General features: G+C 47.6%; 1 protein-coding gene across 6 annotated transcripts in view; it reads right to left on the reverse strand.

Moving 5' to 3' along the window:
* Tbc1d14 (TBC1 domain family member 14) overlaps window positions 1–23190 on the reverse strand; it is a 101641-nt gene that overhangs the window by 19163 nt on the left and 59288 nt on the right. For 5 of the 6 annotated variants that reach the window (XM_085836641.1, XM_021162241.2, XM_021162242.2 and 2 more), the window contains 6 exons: window positions 16206–16324; window positions 14176–14258; window positions 11778–11895; window positions 10600–10706; window positions 4029–4109; window positions 2458–2552 (listed from right to left, as the gene is read on the reverse strand). In XM_085836641.1, coding sequence (XP_085692767.1) covers window positions 2458–2552; window positions 4029–4109; window positions 10600–10706; window positions 11778–11895; window positions 14176–14258; window positions 16206–16324 — 603 coding nt within the window. Of the gene's footprint in view, window positions 1–2457; window positions 2553–4028; window positions 4110–10599; window positions 10707–11777; window positions 11896–14175; window positions 14259–16205; window positions 16325–21738; window positions 21879–23190 lie in introns of those variants that run through there. The other variant, XM_021162246.3, reaches the window with a different exon arrangement.

Raw genomic sequence — 23190 nt, forward strand, 5'->3', positions numbered from 1 at the left:
TGTTGCCCGCAGCAGTGTGACCTTCAGGAACATGCCGGGAAGCCTGAGGCATACTTGCTTCCTTGATTCAGATCTCTAGTTTCACCTCTGCTAATGAGAAAGGGTAGGAAGCTTCTCTCCAGCAGGCAAGAGACCAGGCACCACACGCTCGCCTTAAAGACTCCTGTGGCCCCAGTTCTGGGCTGTCTCTAGTGAAAAGTCTTCAGCCTTTGGTGGACCTCACTGTCATTTAGCTTCAAATATAGTCCAGGATAATGAACAGTCAGTATAGCACCGATGGCTTCCCTCTGTGCGTCAAGGACTATGAACAACCCTGTCAGGCTGTGGAAGTCATCCCTAGTTACAGATGAATAGATTAAGAGGCAGAGAGATTAAATGTTTTACCTGAGGCCAAAGTACTAGCACAAAGGCAGCTGCCTGTACTCAAACCCAATCTGTGAGGCCAGAGTCAGCCCCTTCTTAAAGCAGCACTGCCTAATCCCCCTCAGAGCTGGAGCTACAGGGATCCCCACTGAGATGGGAAGGCCCAGTATTCTGGAAGCAGAAGGCCTCCAAGAGGACCAGGAAGTGGGCTGCAAGGTGTGGGCTGAGGTCTGCAGAAGCCAGCTAGGAGGAGAAAGACAATCCTTCAGAGAGAGAAAGGAATATTCTGAAGACGACTCCCAGCTGAGTCCACACCTGCCACCAAGTCCGAGCAGTACTCCCAGGGATTGAGCATAGGCCAAAATCCTGAACAGCTATATAGCTATATAGACTTTTTCCCTTGCCTTGACGGCAAGAGCCCTGATGCTCAATGGAACATTTCCAAATGAACGAAGATACAGGAAGCCAAGAGAAAATAAAAGCCCTATCAGGTACCACCAGGGTCCTCATCTTACTCCCCTGATCCAATCCAGAGGCACAGGGAGCAGAAGAAATAGTAAGGGAATGCAAGTAGGAAGCAAAGCAGACAAGGGACACCATATGCTCACTGGCAGCTCACGGTAGCCAATGTCTTAAGCTCTTCCACACCTAGACATGGGATCCCTGCTCTGTGGAATCACCAAGATAGCACTAACCCCGTCACTGGAACCTACAGACTCCTCTTGACCGGCCCCTCCCCAAGTCCCCACAGTTCTCAGCCTGGCGCTGCCCTGGAAGCTGGCTAGTCCCTGATGCCTGGCCAGGTCATGCTCTGCCTGCTTCTCAGCCACAATCCAGAGTCCTAGAACTCTGCCCTCCACATATTCTGGTCTGGATGAGGAGCAGTCCTCACCAGTGCTGCATTCACTAAACTGAGAACCCCTCTAGGGAGGCTGCAGGGACAACTGGGTCTTCCACACTCATTCTTGCACAGAATAGGGTCCCAACACTCTGCCCCAGTTGTACTTCTGCCTGGCACCTGCTCTCTGCCGGACTACAGTAAATAAACCTAGTGTATGCACAGACAAGACTGCTCCCTTCCTCCTAGATTATCACCTCTGATTCTCCACCCCTCAAAAGGGGACAGTGCTTCTCTTGTGCTGTCAAGGCTGTCCAGCCCAACATTCACCCCAAGCCTGCCTAAACTCAATGTTCTGAGCCTGTTCATTCTACAGCCACTTAACCAACTCATTCTAGTTTGTTACACCACCCTTCCCTAGTGAGCCACTGTGTACAAGGCATGTTAACAAACTGGGAACCACGATGCAAGACTGGAGATCCCAACAGGATCAGCAGGCAAGGTGAGTGGAAAGGGGCAGGGCAGCCAGGAGAGGTAAGGGAGGCTGCAGTGGCGACCTACACTGTCTGGGCTCTCGAATAAAGCAGTGAGAACAGAGAGGGGAAAGATGGAGAAATATTATGAAGGAGAGCTGGTGATATTCCTAGCTTACAAGAAAGAGGCCTCAAAGGTCACCTCTGGATACACATCTCCTGATTCAAAAGAACACAAGGCCTTGAGAGAGGACTCTAAGTCCAACCCCCCTCTCATCTGTTCCCAAATGGCTGAGGAGAGGCCTTTCTAGATCCACTAACATCCAGATAAGAATCCATCCCCAAACCTCATGGCTCATCATCTCAGAAACCCCACCACCTCTGCTCAGTCACCCATCCTGCATACACCAAGGCTACAGGGCACTCCTTCCTGACTCCTTTCAGCAGGTCCCTGAAATCACACTAAGGCTCCAACAAAATGGACACAGTTACCTACAGTCCTAAAAGTACAAAAGCACCAAGGACCACAACCACCCATAAGCCCTCTGCACTGCCTGCCAAAGCTCTGGCATGCACACTTTACATAGACCCAATTGCCTTTAAGGCAGAAGTGTGCTCAGGAAGAGCCAGCTGTTCACATTGTAAGCATCTAGATGCATTGTCCCTGACTCCCACTTTATTCCCCGAGAAACCCTAACTAACCTTTCAAACATGACTACAAATACATGCGGCTCAGTAGTCATAAAACTTAAGGCACACTCGTGACAAATCCCCACCACTTACTTGCTGGAAAATGCAGAGATTAGGAAATGTTCTAGAAATGTCCAGTTTAATAAGCTCCAGACTGGCCTCTCTGTCTGCTGCTGAAAACCCAGCATCTGTCAAAAAAGCAAAAGTCACTGCGTGCCTCAGCACAGACATGGGCCATTACCAGGCCCTGAAGCTTTATAACATGAGACATGGAAAGAAGTGTTTCCCAAGTACAGATCAATTACGCCTTGCCTACAGTGCCCATCTTCATAAGGTGTGCATGGCAAGTACAGAATCTCTCACTCTGGGGATCAAAATGCCTCATGGCATGAGCTGGAACATCATCAGATTATTTTCTAGAATCTAAAAATCAAAATCTAATTTGGTATTTGAACCAGGAGTGAGGAATCATAACAAAGACAGCCTTTCACCTAAACAATCTCTGAAGAGAATGTTATATGTTGCCTCAAAATCTTAAAAGCAAAACATACATGATCCAGCAAGCCCACTCCTGGCTGTGCAACTAAAGGACACTAAACTAAAGGAGTGGTATCTACAAAGACCACTGCGTGTCCGTGTTCACTTCTGCACTATGCATGGTAGTCAAGAAACTCAATAAGCTACTTGTCTGTCTGCAGGGAAACAGATAAGAAAAGGTAGCAGGTATGGACAGCAGATGGGCTGAGGGGCATTGTGCCAAATAGAAAGATAAGGACTGTGTGACGTCATTTGTACACGCAGTCTAAAAAAGTTGAACTCCAAGTAGCAGAAAACAGAACAGGTTTACCAGAGGCAGGGGAGGATGAAGCAGGAAGGAACCAGGGAGATACTGGTTAAAAGGTAACAAACTTTCAGATAGGAGGAAATCCCACAACATGATGGCTGTAGCTAAGTATACACTGTATCCTTGAAATAGGCCACAGGAACAGAGGTAAAGTACGTTTCCATTAACAAACCCTAAGGAAGGGACACAGATCAGTAACAGAAGAGGACCTAGCATCTGATTTGATATTACTTACCATCAACAACAATGAGGAAAATAAGTGGTGAGATAGAACAAGAGAGAGATCTATGTGAGGTAATGTGTATTATCTAATATAGATTACCTAAATTTATACTTTCATCTTAAATATTGAAATCTCTAAAGTATAAAATCCTGAAAATATAATCCTGAGTTTCTAAAAACATATTTAAAGGTCTTTACTTACATTTTATCATGCTATAAATGTTTCAAAATATGTACATGATAGACACACACGATGTTGTCAATTTATAAAATAAAAATAGGAACAGCTTATGTTCACATATTCATAACGGCACAAGTCCCACTGCCTAGCCACAGATGCACTGCTCTGTGTCGGTGGATCACTGCGAGGCCTCTGGAAGCCAACACTCAATGAACCAGGCTACCAGGCAACTTGAATTAGAAGCACCTGGCTGTGAGCCGGAGACACAAACCCTCTCAAGAGGAGCTGTGGGCTTCTATTTCTTCTAAAAGCTATTTCCTTTCCATTTTTGTTTTTTAACAGTCCCTTTGCCCCAGGCCACACTAGCCGGTGAGGAGTATTGCCGTGAGTAGCCTCTCAGTGATGGAAGAGCTGTACCTTCATTCTCCACTTCTGAGCCTCCAGTGCTGAGGGACCGCCACCGTTCCTTGGCCCGAGCAAGACAGATGTCAAAGAGCTCTGAAAGAAAAGCTCCTGTTAAGTCTTACATGTACATGGTCCCTCGACACCAGCAGAGAACCCACAACTATCCCTTTCTCTAAACAGAGGAAGGCATTCTTCTGACAATTCCCCCGGCTTAGCCTGAAAGACAGCCATTTACACAGGAAGACACGCACACTGCCAAGGGGCTTGGTGCCTTCCTCTGCTGCACAGCCACCTAATTCATATCCTGCTCTGACCTTCTGTGATTGGCCCACTGCCTCTCGGATGACCAGTCTCTTGCTTACCTCAGGATCCAGACTAATGGCCTGGGGGCTGAAGAGAACAGTCAGTCAGGGTCTCATCTATGGACTAAAGGGTGGGTGGATAGAGTCTATCTGGTTTCTAACAAGTTTGAGTCATAATCTCAAAAAAAAAAAAAAAAAAAAAGCTTTCAGCACTTGGGAGGCAGAGGCAGGCGGATTTCTGAGTTCGAGGCCAGCCTGGTCTACAAAGTGAGTTCCAGGACAGCCAGGGCTATACAGAGAAACCCTACCTCAAAAAACCAAAAAAAAAAAAAAAAAAAAAAAGCTTTAATCTGAAATCCTTAAGGTCTAAAATCCTGAAAATAAAATACTTAAAAAAAAAAAAAGAAAAGAAAAGAAAGAAAGAAAGAAATTTACTTACATCTTCACTTGATCTTAGCCAAAAGGCCGAGAAGCGAGAATTTACTTACATCTTAAGAGGGAGATTTGAAAAACATAAAAACAATAGAATACTTCATGTGTTGCTTTGTGTAACAAAATAGGCATCAATGCTACTGTAAGCATCACAGTGGATGAAGGACATTATACACCTAAGTCACAAGCAGATGACCTATGTGCACAGAAAAATGCTGAAAAGCAAAGTATATGAATAGCTATCATTATGGTTCATAACTGTGTACTGGGCTTCCTAACTGTGGCCATATTAAACACTGGCCAGGATACCTAAATCTTTAATCCAAACCGAGATGGGTTACCACTGCATACAGTCATCCAAAGAGCCTAGACTTTAAAGAATGTTCACAGATGCAGATGTCCAAAAGGACAGCTCACTTTGCTTTGCTTGCAGACAGGAGCCTAGCATAACTGTCTTCTGAGAGGCCCCATCCAGCAGCCAATGGAAACTGATGCAGAGACCCACAAACATTAGACAGAGCTCAGGGAGTCTTGGGGAACAGTAGGAGGAAGGACTGTGGGACCCGAAGCGGACAGGGACTCCGCAAGAGAGCCAACAGAGGCAAGTAACCTGGACCCTTGAGGGTTCCCAGAGACTGAACCACCAACCAAAGAACAAGCATGGACCGGACCTAACCGCCCCCTGCACATATGTAGCAGATGTGCAGCTTGGTCTTCATGTGAGTCCCCCAATAACTAGAGTGGGGGCTGTCCCTGAATCTGTTGCCTGCCTGAGGATCTTGTTCCTCTAACCAAGCTGCCCACTGTCTGGCCTCAGTGGGAGAGATTTTTCACCTAGTTCTGCAGTGTCTTGATGTGCCAGGGCTCCCCATTCTCACAGGAGAAGGGGATGGGTGGAGAAGCTATGTGACAGGGGGATCAGGAGGAGGGGGACAGTGATCAGATGAAAAGTGAATAAATTAATTAATGAATGAAAAACAAAACGAAAGGACATATCTTTCTGGACTAAGAAGATTCTTCATGCATGCACACAATCTCACACATCGGCAACACCATAGTAAGACACTTTCACATGGTCAAATTTTGTAAGAAATTTGTAAAATGAATTAGGGCATCTGAAGTTTATAGACAATTTCTACTTTGAAAATTGAAAATGGCTTGAAGATAATGCACAGACCACAGGGGCTGAAGAGATGGCTCAGCAGTTAAGAGCACTGACTGACCTTCTTCTAAAGGACCTCGGTTCAGTACTTAGCATCCACATATGGCTCACAAGCATCTGTAACTCCAGTTCCAGGGGCTCTAACACCCTTTCTTGGTCTCTGCAGGCACTGCAAACATGGTGCTCAGACATAGATGCAAGCAAAACACCTACACCCATAAAACAAAAAATAATAAAATCTTAAAGCACGCGAACACACACACACACACACACACACACACACCCCAACACAACAAACTGCAAAAAAAATGCTGACAATTTGGGTAGCTAAAAGACAAAAGAGAGTGAAGGACAGGAAGACATTTTCCAGGAGTAGAATAAGGCCAGCTCCACGAAGGTAGCCCACAGAAGCTGACAGCACATCAAGCTGCGCTCTCCTGCGGGGGACACACCCATTTTCTGGGTGTCCCTGCTCCTTCTCAAGTGCTTCTAGGCCTCACCATACCCAGTGGTAGCTGTCCCTGGGACACTTGCTGCATGGCCCCCAGGACAGTACTTCCCGTACCTACTCCACCTGCACTCGACAAACCGCAGAAGCAGAAGCTGCAGAAGCAGTTCTACCCAGCAGCCTGAAACACTGTTGCCAGCTTCTAGAAGTATCCCAACTAGTAACTGCTGACCTCTTCAGATAAATCCACTTGAGTTCCTTAAAAGCTTCTAAATGTCATTAGCTTGGAGAAACACCACTGCTGACAATGCTTAAAAAAAAAAAAAAAAAAAAAAAAAAAGCAACCTGCAAAACTGGCATTTTAGACCCTGCTGTTTTGCATGAGCAATCCTTTCAGAGAATTTGGGTTTCTACCTCTTCTCCGAGGGAATTGCTTTTGGAATTCAGTTTCCAGGATTTCAATATTCAGAGTTTTAAACTTTCAGACCTATGATTTCTGGGATTAAGATGCACACTGCCTTCAAACAAGGGCACGGGCAGCTTGCTACCCAGATGGCACAGGATTCCTCATCTTGCTGCTGAGGGAGGGGTGTAGAAACTGGTGCTCTGAACAGGCAGAGCTCTCAAAGAATGGCGATACCTGCTGTCAGAATTGTCACGATAGTTTTCAAATCTCTTCCATATTCAGAACCTGTTTTCAGCAGCCCTGCCCCTCGGGCAGTTGCTAATAATCAGGTAACTTCAGCTTCCCAATAAGCACCGCAAGCCGGCAGACTGGGCCCCTGGAGCACTGCAAGCCATGCTCACGAGTCAACAGCACGCATGTCCCATGCACTGGCTTTGTCTCAGTGCTGCCACTTCTACTCCCTATACCTCTGGCTTATTTGATTCCCAGCTCCCATACACTGAGGACTGCTGACCAATCACTGCCTTTCTCTGTGTGTTTGCCACATTACCTTTTTCATCCTGTACTCTGCAGGGTAGAGGCAAGCACAGCTGCCTTCACGAATTGTACTAAGTGTAACTCGTCCTAATGATCCCGTTCTGGCTTTATGACAGCTCTAACGTGCATGCAACCAATGCTGGCATGCCAGGGCAAAGGAGCACAGTTATGACACTTTAGTATGTTGTACTCTAAAGAGAAACACAGAAGTGTCCAGGGCTGGGGTCGAGAGCATGCACTGGGACCTTTGCCCACTCAATCTCTAGGTGGGCTGGCTGGCAGGTTTAGAAGCACATGTTCGATTTGGGAAACCCCAGCTTCGTTCTTCTTAAAAGCTGAACAATTGGGAATTTGCTGCAACTTAACCTAAGTCTCTATTAAGACTTCCTGGAAAAGTCAGGCTCAGAATCTAAATTAGGGCTTGGGTCAAAACATTTTTGTCACTCTCAGAGGAGCACACAAAACTACTACAGGGCCTGCTTATTGCCGGACTTTCTGGAACCCTCTGTGTGCCTCCAGGCACGTCAGACCTCCTCTGCATCCCACTGGTGAGTCTTCCTGCCTCTTCAATTCTTCTCCCAGAGTCCTCATCTCTGCCTGGAAGTTCTACCCTCCATTCCTGAAAAAAGCCCAGCAGGTGATGGTGCATAAGAACAACAATACCAACATCTGGACGGTCCTCAGCTACTGGACAGACATCAGCATAAAAGAATACAAAGAGAGCCTTCATATAGTGTATGAGAATGCTATTCCAACAGCACATGCCCATTAGGGCTCTACCTCACAAGTGAAGAACCTGTTAGAAGGAGAGACTGGGTATAAATGTGTCCATGTCTGAGCTCACAGAACCTCCCCCACAGTTTTACTGTCGCATGTACAGTCGTGGTAGAAAGGTGACACTTTTCTCTCAGGACCCCCAACCCCAACCTATTTTTAAAATTCGACTTATTGTGCATACACAAGTGTGTGATGGGGGAAGAACTCACATGTGCCACAACATACATGTGGCCAGAGACAACTTGGGAGTCAGTTCTCCCCCCCCTCCCTTTGTATGTATTTCAGGATCAAACTTAGAGCACTAGGTTTGCATGGTATGTGCTTTTCCTGCTAAGCAATGCTACCAGGCCCCAGCCCCAATTTCAAAGTACAAGCCTGTCTTTCCTAGGTGTGAGGTTTGGATGTTTTGCTTTTCTGGGGGAAGGGGTTGCTTATTTGTTATTGGATTTTGTTGTTGTCAACACACACACACACACACACACACAGCTCAAGGGCTAAGATGCAGGCACGAGCACCAATCCTGCTCAAGAGTGAAGCTTACTAGTGCTATTGGACCCTGGGTCTTCCCAAGTCAGAACGAATTTCAAAACCTGCCAAAAGTAGAATGAGAACCTTGGCCCCCCACACACTGGCCACAGATATGGAACACAATGCCTAACCTTTTTCAAGAAGAAAATGAGGTCCCAAGAGCTGCCTGAGACCAACACAGCTGGTGTTTAATGAGACGTGAGGTACTGAACAGCAGCTGGTGCTTGGCACCCAGCAGACCCAAATCACTGTCTCAGACTGGCTGGGAGAAACAGTAAGGTAAGGTCAGAAAGCCGCCTTCATTCACTCAACAAACACCTCAGAGGCACCTGCCACATCCAGAAAATTAGTCTGGTCACAAACGACAGAGCAGATGGCATTGCAGTGAGGCCATTCCAGTGGGGACAATGGACAGGATGCAGCATTCACAGACAGACATAAGCTATACAGAGTGAGCCAGGACCAAGGCACGGGTCCTGGACAAGATGTATACCATCTGCTCATCATCTAGTTCATCATGGGTCTTAATTTAAGTAAATTAACCCCCGGCATCAATCAGTGAGAGCCACATATTAAATACATCCGCACTATACGTTGCATCCCCTTAGCCACAGGACTGCTGGTGGAGTTTAGAAGACTCTCAAGCAACCAGGTCTTTGCATGCTCAGCAAAGCTAAGATCGACTTCAAGTCACACATCACACATCTTCTCATACAAAGATCTTACAGTGAAATCTTTTTTTTTTTTTTTTTGGTTTTTTTTTTTCGAGACAGGGTTTCTCTGTGTAGCCCTGGCTGTCCTGGAACTCACTTTGTAGACCAGGCTGGCCTCGAACTCAGAAATCCGCCTGCCTCTGCCTCCCGAGTGCTGGGATTAAAGGCGTGCGCCACCACGCCCGGCTTCTTACAGAGAAATCTTGGCAGCAGTATTTAGCCAGAAGAGGAGTTTGGAGAAGAAGGTTCCTTGCCCTGCCATCCTCCTTGAAGGAAGCCAGTCACCACCTAACTGACAGCTCTGCTCAGAACACAGCTGCTGCCATGGCAGAAGCTACACTGTCAAGATGAACACATTAACCTAAGTAGAGGGGTCAGGGGCAAGCAATCTGCCTTAAACTGGAGGGTCTACCACAGTAAAAGCAGCTTGACCTTAATGAAAGGAAGGAGAGGCCCGCCTGCCTGCCAAAACAGCTTACTTTCAACAGAAGGAAACAGGACTTCCCTGTATTAAGGCTTCATGTTTGATCTGTGTGCTTCTAGACCTCTGACACCCAGAGCCCTGCTGGGTACTACAAATACATGAGTATGTCAATCTAGGCTGGTGGGGCAGAGCCACCAAAGCCAAGCACTTGAGAAATTTGAGGATTTGTTTTGTCTTAGAGTCAGGGTCTCACCCTGTAGCCCAGGCTGACCTTGATCTCACAACCCTTTTGCCTCAGCCTCTCAAGTGCTGGGACTACAACTGTGTACCACCATGCCCACTTGTTTTCCCTCCAAGTTCCAATACTGGAGATGGAACCCAGGGCTTAGCTTATGCTGGTCAAGCACTGGACCATGGAGCTAGGTGCTTGAGAAGCCTCATAAACTCCGTAAACACTGGGAAGAGCCCCCCCACCCGTCTCTCCGTTGCTTCACATGTTTATGCCCTATAGACAGATACCAGCTCTAGCCTCTCTAGGGCTCAAAACAAAAAAACACCAAACCCACCTCCACTCTCCTGCCTGACTCTGAGGAGAATTCTGCCCAGCCCATTGAGCCTGAGAGCCCTGTGTCTGCTATCCTCTTTAGGAAGCCTGCTCTGACCTCTCAGGAATCTGGAGCAGCCAGCATCAACCCACTACCCAGATACCCTCTCAGAGAAGGCAGATTTCCCTGGCCTTTCCACCAGAGCTTCATGGCAGTGGTTACCGTACGCTCTAACGTGGCAAAAGGAACAGAAGGGACCCCAGAAACCCAGGGTGAACCTCAAGGGCTAGAATCACACAAGCCACTCACCGTGAGTGATGTTCAACTCGTTCCCAATGGCCAAGCTCCAAACTTTGCCTCTTACACTCGGAGGGATTCCCTGCCACCACAAGTCTCGAACCTTCTTAGAGCACCACCTGAACAGAATGGAAGCATGAGTTTCTAAGTTTGTTCTCAATGGAGGAAGGCTTACCTGCACACAAGCCCCACCCCTACTTTCCCTTCCCCTCAGGGAGCTTACCCTCCTGACTCTACTGAAATCGACACTACTTCTACGGCTGTGACAGGTACTGAAGGCATAGCATGGAACACCACAGACCGAAGGACCAAGAAACCTTCCAGAACCAGGTTCTGACTGATTAGTAGGAATTTACATACATGAAGAATTGAAAAGATTCTCTGAGCAGAAAACACTGACAGGGAAACAGAGTGGACTCCTACAGGACTGCAAAGAGCTGTGCACAGGTAAGGGGTACAGGGCACAGGGGAGGCGTGCAGGGCACAGGGGAAGCGTGCAGGGCACAGGGGAGGCAGTTCTCTTCCACAGAAATGTAGTTGGAAGAGGCCTCATAGGGCAGCCACACACCACTGTAGACAGGATGCTACAACTGTGTTGGTCACAATGACCCTGCCTGTACTGGCCACGCAGGAAAAAAACAAGATGTACAGCAGATCCTCAGAACTGAGGATGCCATAGCTGCCAGGCACTGTGGGGTGCCACTCTGTACTGGCACTGCAGGTTGACATCAAAGACAAGTGGTTCCCACCCTCAGAAAGAGACAGATGCTCAGACAGTGCCATGAGACTCAAGGGAGTGTTCCATAGGTTGGGGCAGGAAATTCTTCCCTGTGAAGACTAAGCCAGAGGAAACAGGATCTAGAAGGCTGAAGAGGTTCAGGACACTGTGGACAGGGAGAAGGCAGGCAAAGATCCAGAGGTGACAGATTAGCAGTTCCTACTGGGTAATCCTGGGAACAGTCTGCAGAGACAGGGCAGGCCATCTCACACTCAGTCTCATATGGAGACTCACAACAAGCTACCAAAATTTTAAGTATGGAGTGACATAGGCATAAGCTTTACAAACATGGCTCAGGCCCTCAAAAGATAAACTGGAAGAGGCTATCACCATATCCAGCAACTCCAGCTTCTGCCCACAGACTCCAGAACGGAGTAGTCACACTAAGCAGCCCCAGTGAGGCAATGCTTACATGGTTTCCCAGTTAGGCAAGATCTCATTGTTCCAGGTGAGGACGGCGTTCCCAATGCTCTCTTCAACCTTGCACCTTTCCTCCAGCTGCTTCCTCCGACGCTGGGCTTCTTTAAGCTCTGAATATTGTGATTAAAAGAAAGAAAACGCTGAGCAGCCAGTACTCACCATGTCAGAAAAATAACAGAGAAGGACGAGTTGGAGATGGGGCTTAGTAGTTGAGTGTTTGCTGCAAAAGCATGGGGCTGGGGTTCAGATCTCAGCACCCCTGTAAAGGCTGAGTATGAGTGCGTGCCTGTAACCCCAACACTGAGCAGGGTAGACAAGAGGATTGCGGACTGCCAGTCCAGCAAAATCCACAATGTTCAAGATCAGCAAGAGTAAGATGGACAGCGACAGGACACCTGATGGATGCCCCCTCTAGCCTGAGTGCATGTTTGTGAGAGTACACACACACAGGGGGTTGGGGGCAGGGAGAGAGGGAGAGTGACAGACAGAGACAGATGGATGGTGTGAGTAGGCAGCAAATGTCTGCTCTTGACACTCACTTCATAACCTATGGATTTACTGTGGGAACTCGGGGTCTTGCTATGTAGTCCAGTTTGGCCTCAAACTCAGTATTTTCCTCTTACCCCAGAGTGCTGAGACTACAGGTATATGCATCATACCCTACTCCTCATAGACTACAGAACATTCTATCCATCCTTCAGTAAATGCTTTAAGTATAGCTTGCTCTTTTAAAACAAAATAAAATCACAAATATAATTCAATGAATACAACACACAAAAGCCTATGAAAGTATCCAACCAAACCAACAGAATTCATCACAGAACACTGAAAGCCCAATGTATTCTCCATCCCACTCTTCTGAATGTGACCCCCTAAGCTCACTCCTAACATCTTGTGCAGTACTCTTTAATTTTATGTGTACAGTATTTTGCCTGCATGTATATTTGTGTATCATGTACATGCCTGATACCCTCAGAGGTCTAAAGAAGGCATCAACAAACCCCTGGAACTGAATTACAGGGGGTTGTGAGTTATCAAGTGTGTGTTGGGAACTAAGCTCGGGTCCCCTGCAAGAACAACAAGTGCTCTCTGGCACCGAGCCATGGCTCCAGCCCCAGGTGCTTCACCCTTCATAAACCAGCAGCAGTGCTGAGGCAGACTAAGCACATCTTTCCCTTAGTTTACTCCACGGTAAGTCTACATCCGTGGGCTCTCTCAGTCAACCAAATCACATCTGTACCAAACATGTACACACTGTTTTCATGCCATTCTTCCCTGAGCAATCCTCTGGTAAGTGTCTATGTGGCACGTAACCACTGTGGGTAATCCAGAGATGACCTGAGTACAGGACGGTGTACATAGCTTATATGCATACTGAGTAAACAATTTTATACACAAGCCTTGAGCCTCTTTAGATGCTGGAGCAGCAAGAGCTTCTGGAACCATCCACTCACAGATCCTTGGGAACAGGTATAGTTTTTTTTTTTATGGAGAGACATAACACAGAGTTTACCATTTTAACCATCTTCACTGTATAACCTCGTAACATTTATTCTTACTGTGATACACTCCCACCACTATCCTATCTAGAACCTCCTTGTCTTTTCCTTGACTAAACTGGTCCTCATTAACCACTAACCCCCTGTCTGCCCCTCCTCAGGTAGCCCTCTGCTGAAAAGACTCTCACACCCCAAAGAAACGACATCATACTGTCTGTCATTTAGTTACTGGCTTGTTTCACGTTGGATTTGTAATGTGTCAGAATTTCCCTCTTACGGGGTGAATGATATTCCATTTACTTAAAACACTCCAGAGTCACAGCACATCTAATCCCTCACAGCTTAAGAAGGGAAGAAAGGAGGGGAAAGAGCGGCATGCCATTATTGGCTGCCACTCTTTTTTTCTTGTTGTTTGTTTGTTTGTTTGTTTGTTTGGAGACAGGGTTTCTCTGTGTATCCCTGGCTGTCTGGGAACTTACTTTGTAGGCCAGGCTGGCCTCGAACTCAGAAATCCCCCTGCCTCTGCCTCCCGAGTGCTGGGATTAAAGGCACCACCACTACCACACTGGCTCAGCTGCCACTCTTTCTAGCACACGCCTCTTTTCTCATGTAAATCTATGTACTCTGTCACAACACCTTGTTATAAAGACTGGCTTTGAACTCCTGAGTCTCCTGCCTCAGCTTCCCAAGTGCTAGGTTAGTAGGTGTGTGCTACTACAGCTCGCTCTTCTTATGTAGGGTCATTATGCTTCCAGGAATAATGAGACGCATCCTTTCTTGTCTGTTTAGTGGAAAAGTCATATATTCCAAAGTATGAATGCCTTTGCAAGGTTAAAGCTAATGAACTTCAGCAGAGTAGAGGAGACCAGAGCTGGCTGGCAGCCACAGTACCTCGTTTCTTGGCCTGCAGCACCATCTCTTCATACTGCTGTCTGTGCTTTTGAGCTTCTTCAGCTGGCTTGGCTGGGAGATTTCTTGACAGGAAATAAACAGGGTTGCACTGTTACAACTAGATAAAAGTCTGAGGGGAAAAAAATCACCTAAAGCATTATGCATAGAAGTTCTAAAACCCAAGGTTAAAAACGTCATTTTTTTTAAACTTCTTTAAATGTTCTTTCATAAACTGAAACTATATTTGTTTTGTTGAGACTTACATGGCCCAGGAGACCCTACTATCTTAGCCTCTCAAGTGCTGGGACCACGGCCATGTGCTACCTTGCCCAGCTGGGGACTGAGCCTGGGGCCTTACACACACTAGACAAGCAAGGGCTCCACCACCGAGCTATCTCCCCACACAGACATTTCTGACAAACTATGACACTCACTGTGAAACACTGGGTTATAAAGATACAAAAAAAGAAGTCAGCCTATTCTTCAAAGAAATTGTTCTTACTGCAAAGCAGCAGCGTCAACAGCTGATCCCTGCATCAGGATGACCTCACAGCATATATTAGATGGCAGCTTAAGTGCTTAGTTTCAGATCAGCTCTTGTGATAGTTAATCACACTGTTGGCTACAACCCCTTAGGAAACATTCCCCTGGGTGTGTCTGTGAGGGTATTTCCAGACTTGTTTAAAGAAGAAATGTGGGTGACACCATTCCAAAGGCTGGGAGGAAGCAAGATAAGTCCCAGCACTATCTGCTTCCTGCCGGCTGATGCTACATGATCAGCACCTCCTGCCGCCATGCCTTCCCCACCATGATGGCCTATACCCCCAAACTGTGAGCCAAGGTAAGACCTGCTCCCTTGAGCTTTTTCTTTCTTTTGGTCAGGTGTTTGTCACAGTAATGGGAGCAATAATCTATATAGTGCTGTAGTTCCTTCGCTGTTTTATGCAGCCGCACACAGGAGCTATATGGATCCCATAGAGAATGTCAGTGGACTCTGGCAGCTGACTTAATGGGATGTGATGGCACCTCACCTGCATTCCACAAGTACTATAGCCATGTTCCCTGTGAGACTGCAACCACCGCCACTGGCGAAAAGTGGCCAGCCCAATCTACCTCTCAGCACACTAAAAGAGCTGGTCTCTCTATGCTAGAGTTCCAACTTCCTCTTCACGGTTTTCTACAATCCTGAAGATATACTCCTCATTAGACCTCACATTTTAATTGTTTAATTACTTTATCTTCTCTCTCTCTCTCTGTCCTGTGTGTGTTTGTGTGTGTGTGTGTGTGTGTGTGTGTGTGTGTGTGTGTGTGTCAGTCAGGGTATAACTTGCAGAAGTTAGCTGTCTCTTTCCACCATTCAGTTACCAGGAAGCAGGCTTGGCAGCAAGCATCTTTCTTTACCTACTGACCATATGACTGGCCTGACTTCACAGTTTTAAATACCAGGGATGCACAGGAGGCTGGAATGGACTAGCCCAGGGCAGGATAACCTGCCATTGTTCTTGTTCTTTCTCAAGTGGGAAACCTTCTCCCTGATGCACTGTTCTGTGTAAATTCGGTAATTAGATTAGCTAGGACTTTCTTCTCCAGGCATGTCTCCAAGCAGGATTGCCTCATCACACAATGCGGATGCAAGGGCCCAGAGAGAGAGGAGTTCTGACTCAAACTACCCCAAAACTCCACAGGCCACTCTAAGAGGGATCCTAAAACAAAACAAAACAAAAACCAGGCACCCCCAAAGCACTACTTTGAAGCATGCTTGCAGGGTTCCTTGTACTGCCAAACTAACCGTGTGCTTAAAGCAGCCACACAATGCAAACCCGTATAATAAACTACAAGCAAATACTGCCTCAAAGGAAAAGCCTGGTTTCTATGACACAGGACAGTTTCCTAAATCACCATGTGATGTCACACTGAGTGAAGGCTAACATGGAGGTAACAAGAGACCCAGCCATTTTTCTCCCCTTCTCCTGCCTCCAGGAAAGGCGCACCCCCATAGCAGACAGACAGAGGCTCTTCCTCAGACTCACGCAGGTCTGTCCTCGAGGATGAGCGCCGTGGTGGACAGTGGCTCAAAATCCAGGTTCTTCCTCACATTCTGCTTGGGAGAGGGCGGCCTGCTCGGTCTTCCAGCCTTGTCTTCATATTCCTAGAACAAAGACATCAGGTGTCTCTGGGCCCAACCAGTTTTATATCATTAAAAAAGGAGCTACTTGTAGCTGAGTTCATTGTAAGGGTGAGTGCACTTCAAGTTTTCCCTGCTGTTCAGAAGGGAAGCCTTGGGCAGAAGAAGGGTTCCAAGAGCTTCCTGCTGTGGTGATGCCTTAGGTCAGATCCACACACTTCCCTGTGGTGGTTACAAAGTTACAAGGGTCAGCAGACCCTGAACCACAATCCCCACATAGTGTGGTACTTCTTGGTAAGAGATGAATGGCTTTTGTGATAGCCATTGCTATGCCATCACTGCACAATGTCCTGTCAGTAATTCTATCATGCCCTGGGAATTTATAAGTGGCCTCCAAACCCACTGAGTCACTAATTAGATCCACGGACTGCAGCCATAGCAGCTTAGTCACACCTAGTGACCCAGATTCCAACCCCCAAGTGGAAGGGTTCAGGAGAGTCAGCTTCTGGAGTACTGCATGATTTGGGCTCCCTGCAGAATCAAAACATGTTCTTCTCTGGCTGTCTATCACAGGTGAGAAGCATCTCTAAGGGAGATGATCCGGTTGGGAAGCAAGTGTGGAGCTGCCACGGATTCATGCCATTCTGGATGACAAGAGCCACAAGATTCTATGAAAAGGATTTATTGACACTAGCTAGAAGAGCTATTTCACAAGCAATTTTCTCTCACCCAGAAAAGACAGCTACAGCTTCTCTAAAGTACAAGAGCACTGGGTGCCCAGGGTTAGGCTCCTACATTGCCTACCCTGAGCAGATCCCACTGGAGAGGGAAATCCTTTCCAGTTACCTAACTACCCAGAGCTGAGAGACTGATGCTGCTCATGGACCTGGTACAAGGCTGAGTGCTGACAGCCCACTGCTAGCAGCAGGATGTTCCTAGTCCAGTAAGCAGGTATCAACATCTTCAGCTCTACAGGAAATCTACCCAAGGCTCTGTGTTGACAGGGATTATAATTCAAGTGGCATCTGGCAGTCATCCCATTGGGTGCTGCCTATCTGCTGAGCCTGATCTAGTGCCATTTATGCTAAGGCCCGCAAGCTCCACCACAAGTCAGGTGCCACAGAGTCTGGATGCTTCTTCCCATTTGCTGTGGCTCCAGACACTGTCTGACCTGATTTCCCCAACAATCAGTATGTCACCCACCTTATAGACAGGACACAAGTTCAAAGTGCAGGGTTGGGGTTGCAGGCCCTCTGCACTGCCACCCTAAGGAGGGCTGGCCTCCTTGGCGACTATACTCAAGCAAATGTGTAGTTTGGGAGTGAAAACACCAAGTCCTCCACGGGTTTCAGAGGTGAAACTTGAAGAACACATTGGCCCACTGGCCAGCAGCTAAAATCCAGGCAAAGAAAGCTCACAGCCACCAGGTGGACACAAGCACTATCTGAGCAGGCTGCTGCCAGCAACAGGGAGACAAGCATATGTCAGTCAGTCAGCAAGTACAGCCCTACAGCATGGGGACGGGGTTGCACGCACCATTCCATTTTCCCTCAGACCTGAAATGACTGTGGAATGCAAGGGGAAACATTGCAGTTCAAAACACCGTGGATCAGAGAGTCCAGCAAAGTTTGCAAGTCGAAGATATGGGAAACAGAAGCAAAATGAAGGGAATGCCTTGATTTGAAGCCAAAGCATCAGGACTTGTTAATAGGCACTTGTTACTAACTCAAGTAACAGCAGTGGCAGTGGCAGCTGATCAGGCTGATGTACCAAGAACATTCCAGGGGCCTCCCAAGTAGAGTTGATTTAATCTGCACACCAAGCCCAGGAGGCAAAAGATGCCGCCACCACAACCCCAATCCTAATGGATATTGGAGGCCCTCAGATTGGCTCTTCAGAGAACGGGGAAATTGATCAGACTCTAAACACTGGGTTCTTTCAGGACATTTCTCACCAACTCAGTGAGCTGCTCACAGGGAGGCCTCCATAGGAAGCAATCTCATTGCCTTCAGCTCAACAAAGCTTCCAACCTTGACAACCTGTAATCCTGAGTCAGTTCATGCCAAATGGGGTCAAATGGCAAGGGTCATCACACAGTGACACATGCTTTAATGATAGAGCATGGCCTGCCAAAACTTGAAATCCCAGGTAGAGTCTTTGAAAAACCCAAATGGGGGCCTGGAGAGAAGGTCCAGGTTTGGGTCCCAGCACCCACATGGCAGCTCACAACTGTCTGTTACAGGGGATCCTACATCCTTACACAGACATACATGTGGGGAAAACATTAATGTACATAAAATAAAAATATAAATCAATTTAAAAAACTCAAACGGCACCTGTTCGGTACAAACAGAACGGTGCTGGCATGATCACAAGTCCTGCCCCAAACCGAGTTCTTTTTCTACAGCCCCAAGAGATGTCCACAGTAGGCTCTCTGTGCAGCCAGACAAACCAGCTCCAGATACAGGAGGACAATGCTCACTCTAAGGCCTGAGAAAGAATGCTCGCTACTGACTAGTGCTGACTAGGGCCATACACAATGCAGCAGGAGCAAAGCCTCAAACGACCAAGATCTAAGCCCTGCCTTTACCTTAGGCAAGTCTGGACTATCTCCTGCTTCCACTCCATCATTATAAACAGAAGGGACTACTGGTAAGACAGACCACTGTGAGACTTAAACAGAGTAGTATACTGTAATGACGGCCTGTCTTCTGATGAGCTGAGTGCTTTCTGTACAGTAGGTAAAATCTCTGGGATCTGTCCATCGAACGTTACAGCGGGGAAACAAGCTAGGGAGTCTCTCTGCCTTAAGTTGAGCAATGCTTCTCTGTACCAATGGGCTCATCAAAAGCCCTGGAGATCAATGAGTAAAATAAACTGCCCATACAATCAGCTGTGGCCTCGCCCACCCTGATTATCCCAGTAGAGAGCAATTTAGAACAGTGTTCTTCAAAGTCCTACTGCAGGTCAGTTTAATTGGTTATCAAAGACTTAAAAACACTGCAAGCCCCCTGGTTTGGAAGTACCTTGATGAACTTTCTGAACTGAGCATTTGGTAATAAATCCCAGTAAGGATGGGACCTGGCCAGTGCAGCTGCTAACCGTGGGAGAATCTGTAGGGTGCAGTCTGATGAATGAGTAAATTCAGAGAAGCAGCATCAAGAAGCCTGAGCAAGGCCTTAGCTCAGGCGGGGCCTATGAGCAAAGCAAATTTAACAGGGAAAACGGGAAGAAGATCACACAAAAGGAGAAGCTCATCTGTGAAAAGACCATGAGGATGAGACCCTCACCCACAGCCTTGCAGAGGCCCCTATACAGGGAAAGTAAGTACAGGCACAAGCTACTGCACAACACAGACCATGAGAGATGCAGAGAGGTGAGAAACAACAAGTAAAGGGCCAGAAGGAACAAGACACAGCATCTCGGTACCTGTGCTGTTTAAGCAGAGACAGATAAGGTTTAAGCCAGAGGCAGGGAGAGAGGCGGAGAGAGGGAGAAGGAGGGGGAGGGGGAGGGGGAGGGGAGGGGAGGGGGGAGAGAGAGGCCTTCTGACAAGCAATAACCAAAGTGCACACAGTCAGTGCTGGTGGGGATGGCCCTCCCTGGATACTGCTGATCATGGCAGACCTTCCCCATGTTGTTTCCTCCATTAGTTTATGCTAGCCCAAGTCTCCCCTTCATGGAATGGCCTACTTCAGACACACCCTGGTCAATGGGTTAGCAAGAGCATTTTAAACAGTTGATACTGAGTCAAAATTGTTCTGCCTGGCCGTGTGGGGAGCTCAACACACAGCTCCCCACAGCTGGTGGAACAATCCAAAGAAGAAGAGGAGGAGAGTGTAAACATGGTTAAATCTCATCTGCACACTGCCTAAGGCTAGGAACCAGAAAACAAAAGTCAGCAGGCAACGGGATTTGTTTTAAAAAAGAGACAAAACACATACATGTGCATGTCTTGTGTGTGTGTGAGTGCATGTGTATACACAAACACAAACACACACACAGCAACAGACAGATTTGTATTAAAAGGGAGAGAAGATTGGATCTGAGGCAATAGAAGAATCTTTCCCAGGAGGAAGAGAAGAGAGATGGCTATCTATCAATACTATCCAGAGAACTAAAAAGATAGGCAAGAATGTCGATAATCTGATCAGACCCCCACTAGCTTCCTCAATTAGTCCACTGAGAAGACAGGACATCAATCAGGCCTCTGCTCATATCTGACTCAGCCATCTACAGCTGCAGGATCTGTCTGCTGATAAAGTCCAGGCTTCAGGACCTATGTCTGGAATAGGCTATCCCATGGGGTACTTGGGCTAGCATAAACTAACTTAAGAGACAGCACAGGGCGAGTCTGCCAACAGCAAGGCGGGGAGCACGGAGGAGCTGCAGGATGGGCCATCCCGGAGGACTACCTCCCTGAGTACTGTCTTCCCCTCCATGCCTGCTCCTTTGTCTGTTAAGGGGAAGATTAAACAGGAACAAGTAGGCATATGAGACATGTACCCAAAGGAGAGGCCAGAAACGTCAGGCGCATGGTTGTCACTTTTACTATAAAATCACTTCCTGCAACATTTCTCCGAAAAGGGTTGTAAGAAAGACAAAGGAGACTCGCATGGCGTGGCAGGCTGGTTTTACTCCTCGCTGTCTGTAACAAGCAAGTGTTTGAGAGAAGACTGCTGTTGTAGGACATGGAGCTGTATTACCATCTGAAGAGGAAGTGACCCACTCAGGTTTTACAGGTGCTCAGCTTTCCAGAAGACAGTGATGGTGACAGAGCCTTGGACACAGGGCAAGTAGGTAAAGGCTCTGAACACCGGGGAAAGCCCCTCCTCCCGGGTTCTGCTCTCTACCTAGGACAGTATCCTCCCAGAAAGCATTCTCTTAAGTTCCTGGGAATGCTGGCAGCGGGCACAGCCGCTCTCAGGAGACCTTCTCTGGTGGTCAAATTACTTACAAACATCAAGAACACAAAAGTTAAACAGGCACCGGGAACTGAATTGTACCAAAACTGCACTGGGCTCTGAGAAACCCAGCTCCTGTCTGTCCTGAGTCTCCTGTCCTCCAGACTCCTCAATAAGACCATCCTATCTCTAGGTGGCCCCTGGCCTAAACTGACCTGACTCTGGATAAGGAGCAGTGGCTCTTGGAATAAGAATGGGGTTGAAGAGTGAGCTCTCTGGACAATTTACCCTGAAAGAAAATCCTGCGAGCAGCAGACACAAAGAAGGCAGGCCTTGGGGAGGAGGTGCCTCACTGGTGTCCCCGGCAAGCTCCTGCTAGTGGATAACACAGATGCATGTGATGTGCGCTCACCTGCACTCAGGCTCACATGCACACAGCCGCACGTACCCCGCACAGGACCAAGCAGGCCTGGAAGGGCAGGCCGAGACACTAGCGGAAGCCAAGCTGGGATGGCAGACCCGCATAAGACTCACCATGAACGCCAGGCCTCAGAGGCGCGTGGCCGGCGGCTCCATGCCCAGTGAGTGGAGGCCAGCCTCGCTCCTGCCTCTGGACCACGGATCTACACGCAGCTCCACACTGGGCGGGTGAGGCGGGCTGGTGGCCGGAACGGCAGGACACTCAATCGCTCACAGATGTAGCGATTCCCGGATCCCTGCTCAGTGTTCCTAGGTTGGGCTGGGCAAGCTGTCAAGGACCTCCTCCACAACAGACGGGGCGGGGCTGGCTGAGTCAAGGCTCAGAGGCCTCCCTGCCAATTGTGCAGCTCCCAGCTCCACAGAGAAACCTTGGGGGTGCTAACTACAGAAAAGGGAGTTAGCAAAAGACAGCATGCTGAAGAGAAAGGCCTAAGTTCTACTTTGTAAGATTATAGGAAAAAAAAAAAGCAAGAAATATGTGTCAGCAAAAGAAACTCCATAAATATAATTAGCACTTCTCAGAAGCTGGACGGTTACAAGCATAAAGTACATACTGATAGAGCTTCCTTCTGGAAAGTTACCTGGAGGGTCATCTGACACTTTCCAGAGTGACTGAACTATTATCTGAACATGCATTCATTAAAACTATTAACTTTAGATCAGAGGGCTCCAGGGCTCTAAATTACACCTTAGAAACATTTTCACAAATCTGTATTAAGGGCCAAAATTATTTCTAGAGAGTAGGCTAGTCCAGAGCACTGGAACAAAGTCAGCAAGAGCGCCACATAGTTCTCTTTCCTTCCTGGACACACACACACACACACATAGACACACACATGCACGCACGCGCACGGACACACACGTATCCTGGAGTAGGAGTTACAAGGCACCTCACCCACCACTGGTTTTCTGACAACCCAGAACTTAATTATTCATTCTCCAACAGGAACCTCCTCACAAAGCAGGAGCCCAGCATAGCCCACCAGAAAAGGAGACACTGGCATAGCCCACAGTGGCTCCCATGCAGAAAAGCTGGGACTCTCTGGGGCAATACAAAAACAGGAGGGCCACTTTGGAAGCAAGTTTCTTAACACTTCAACATACAACAACCACACACCTGAGCAGCTCTCCAAAAGAAACCACCTATAAAAAGCCCCACTTGCAAAACTTGACAGCATTTGTGTACCAAACACTAAGACGATCCAAATGTCCACTAGCTGAGGAATGCATGAACAGCCCTGAACCAGTGACAAGAGGAAACTACTGACACATCAGTGCTGCTGGTCAGTGTGCCTCAGAAACACGGTGTAAGCAAAAGCTGCCAGAAGGAAGCCAGCCAGGGTGGGGCCACGTATATAAAATCTCTTCAGAAGGCAAATATATAGCTGGTATTTGTCTGGAGAAGGGATGGGGACAGGCTGCAAACATTTGATGACAGAGATCTTCCAAGACTGCATACGATGGCAGGTGGGTATCTGTACATTAGGGACTACTGTGCATTTACAG

Source organism: Mus caroli, unplaced genomic scaffold (genome assembly GCF_978045245.1).
Source record: "Mus caroli unplaced genomic scaffold, Mus_caroli_1 scaffold_4, whole genome shotgun sequence".
Taxonomy (NCBI): domain Eukaryota; kingdom Metazoa; phylum Chordata; class Mammalia; order Rodentia; family Muridae; genus Mus; species Mus caroli.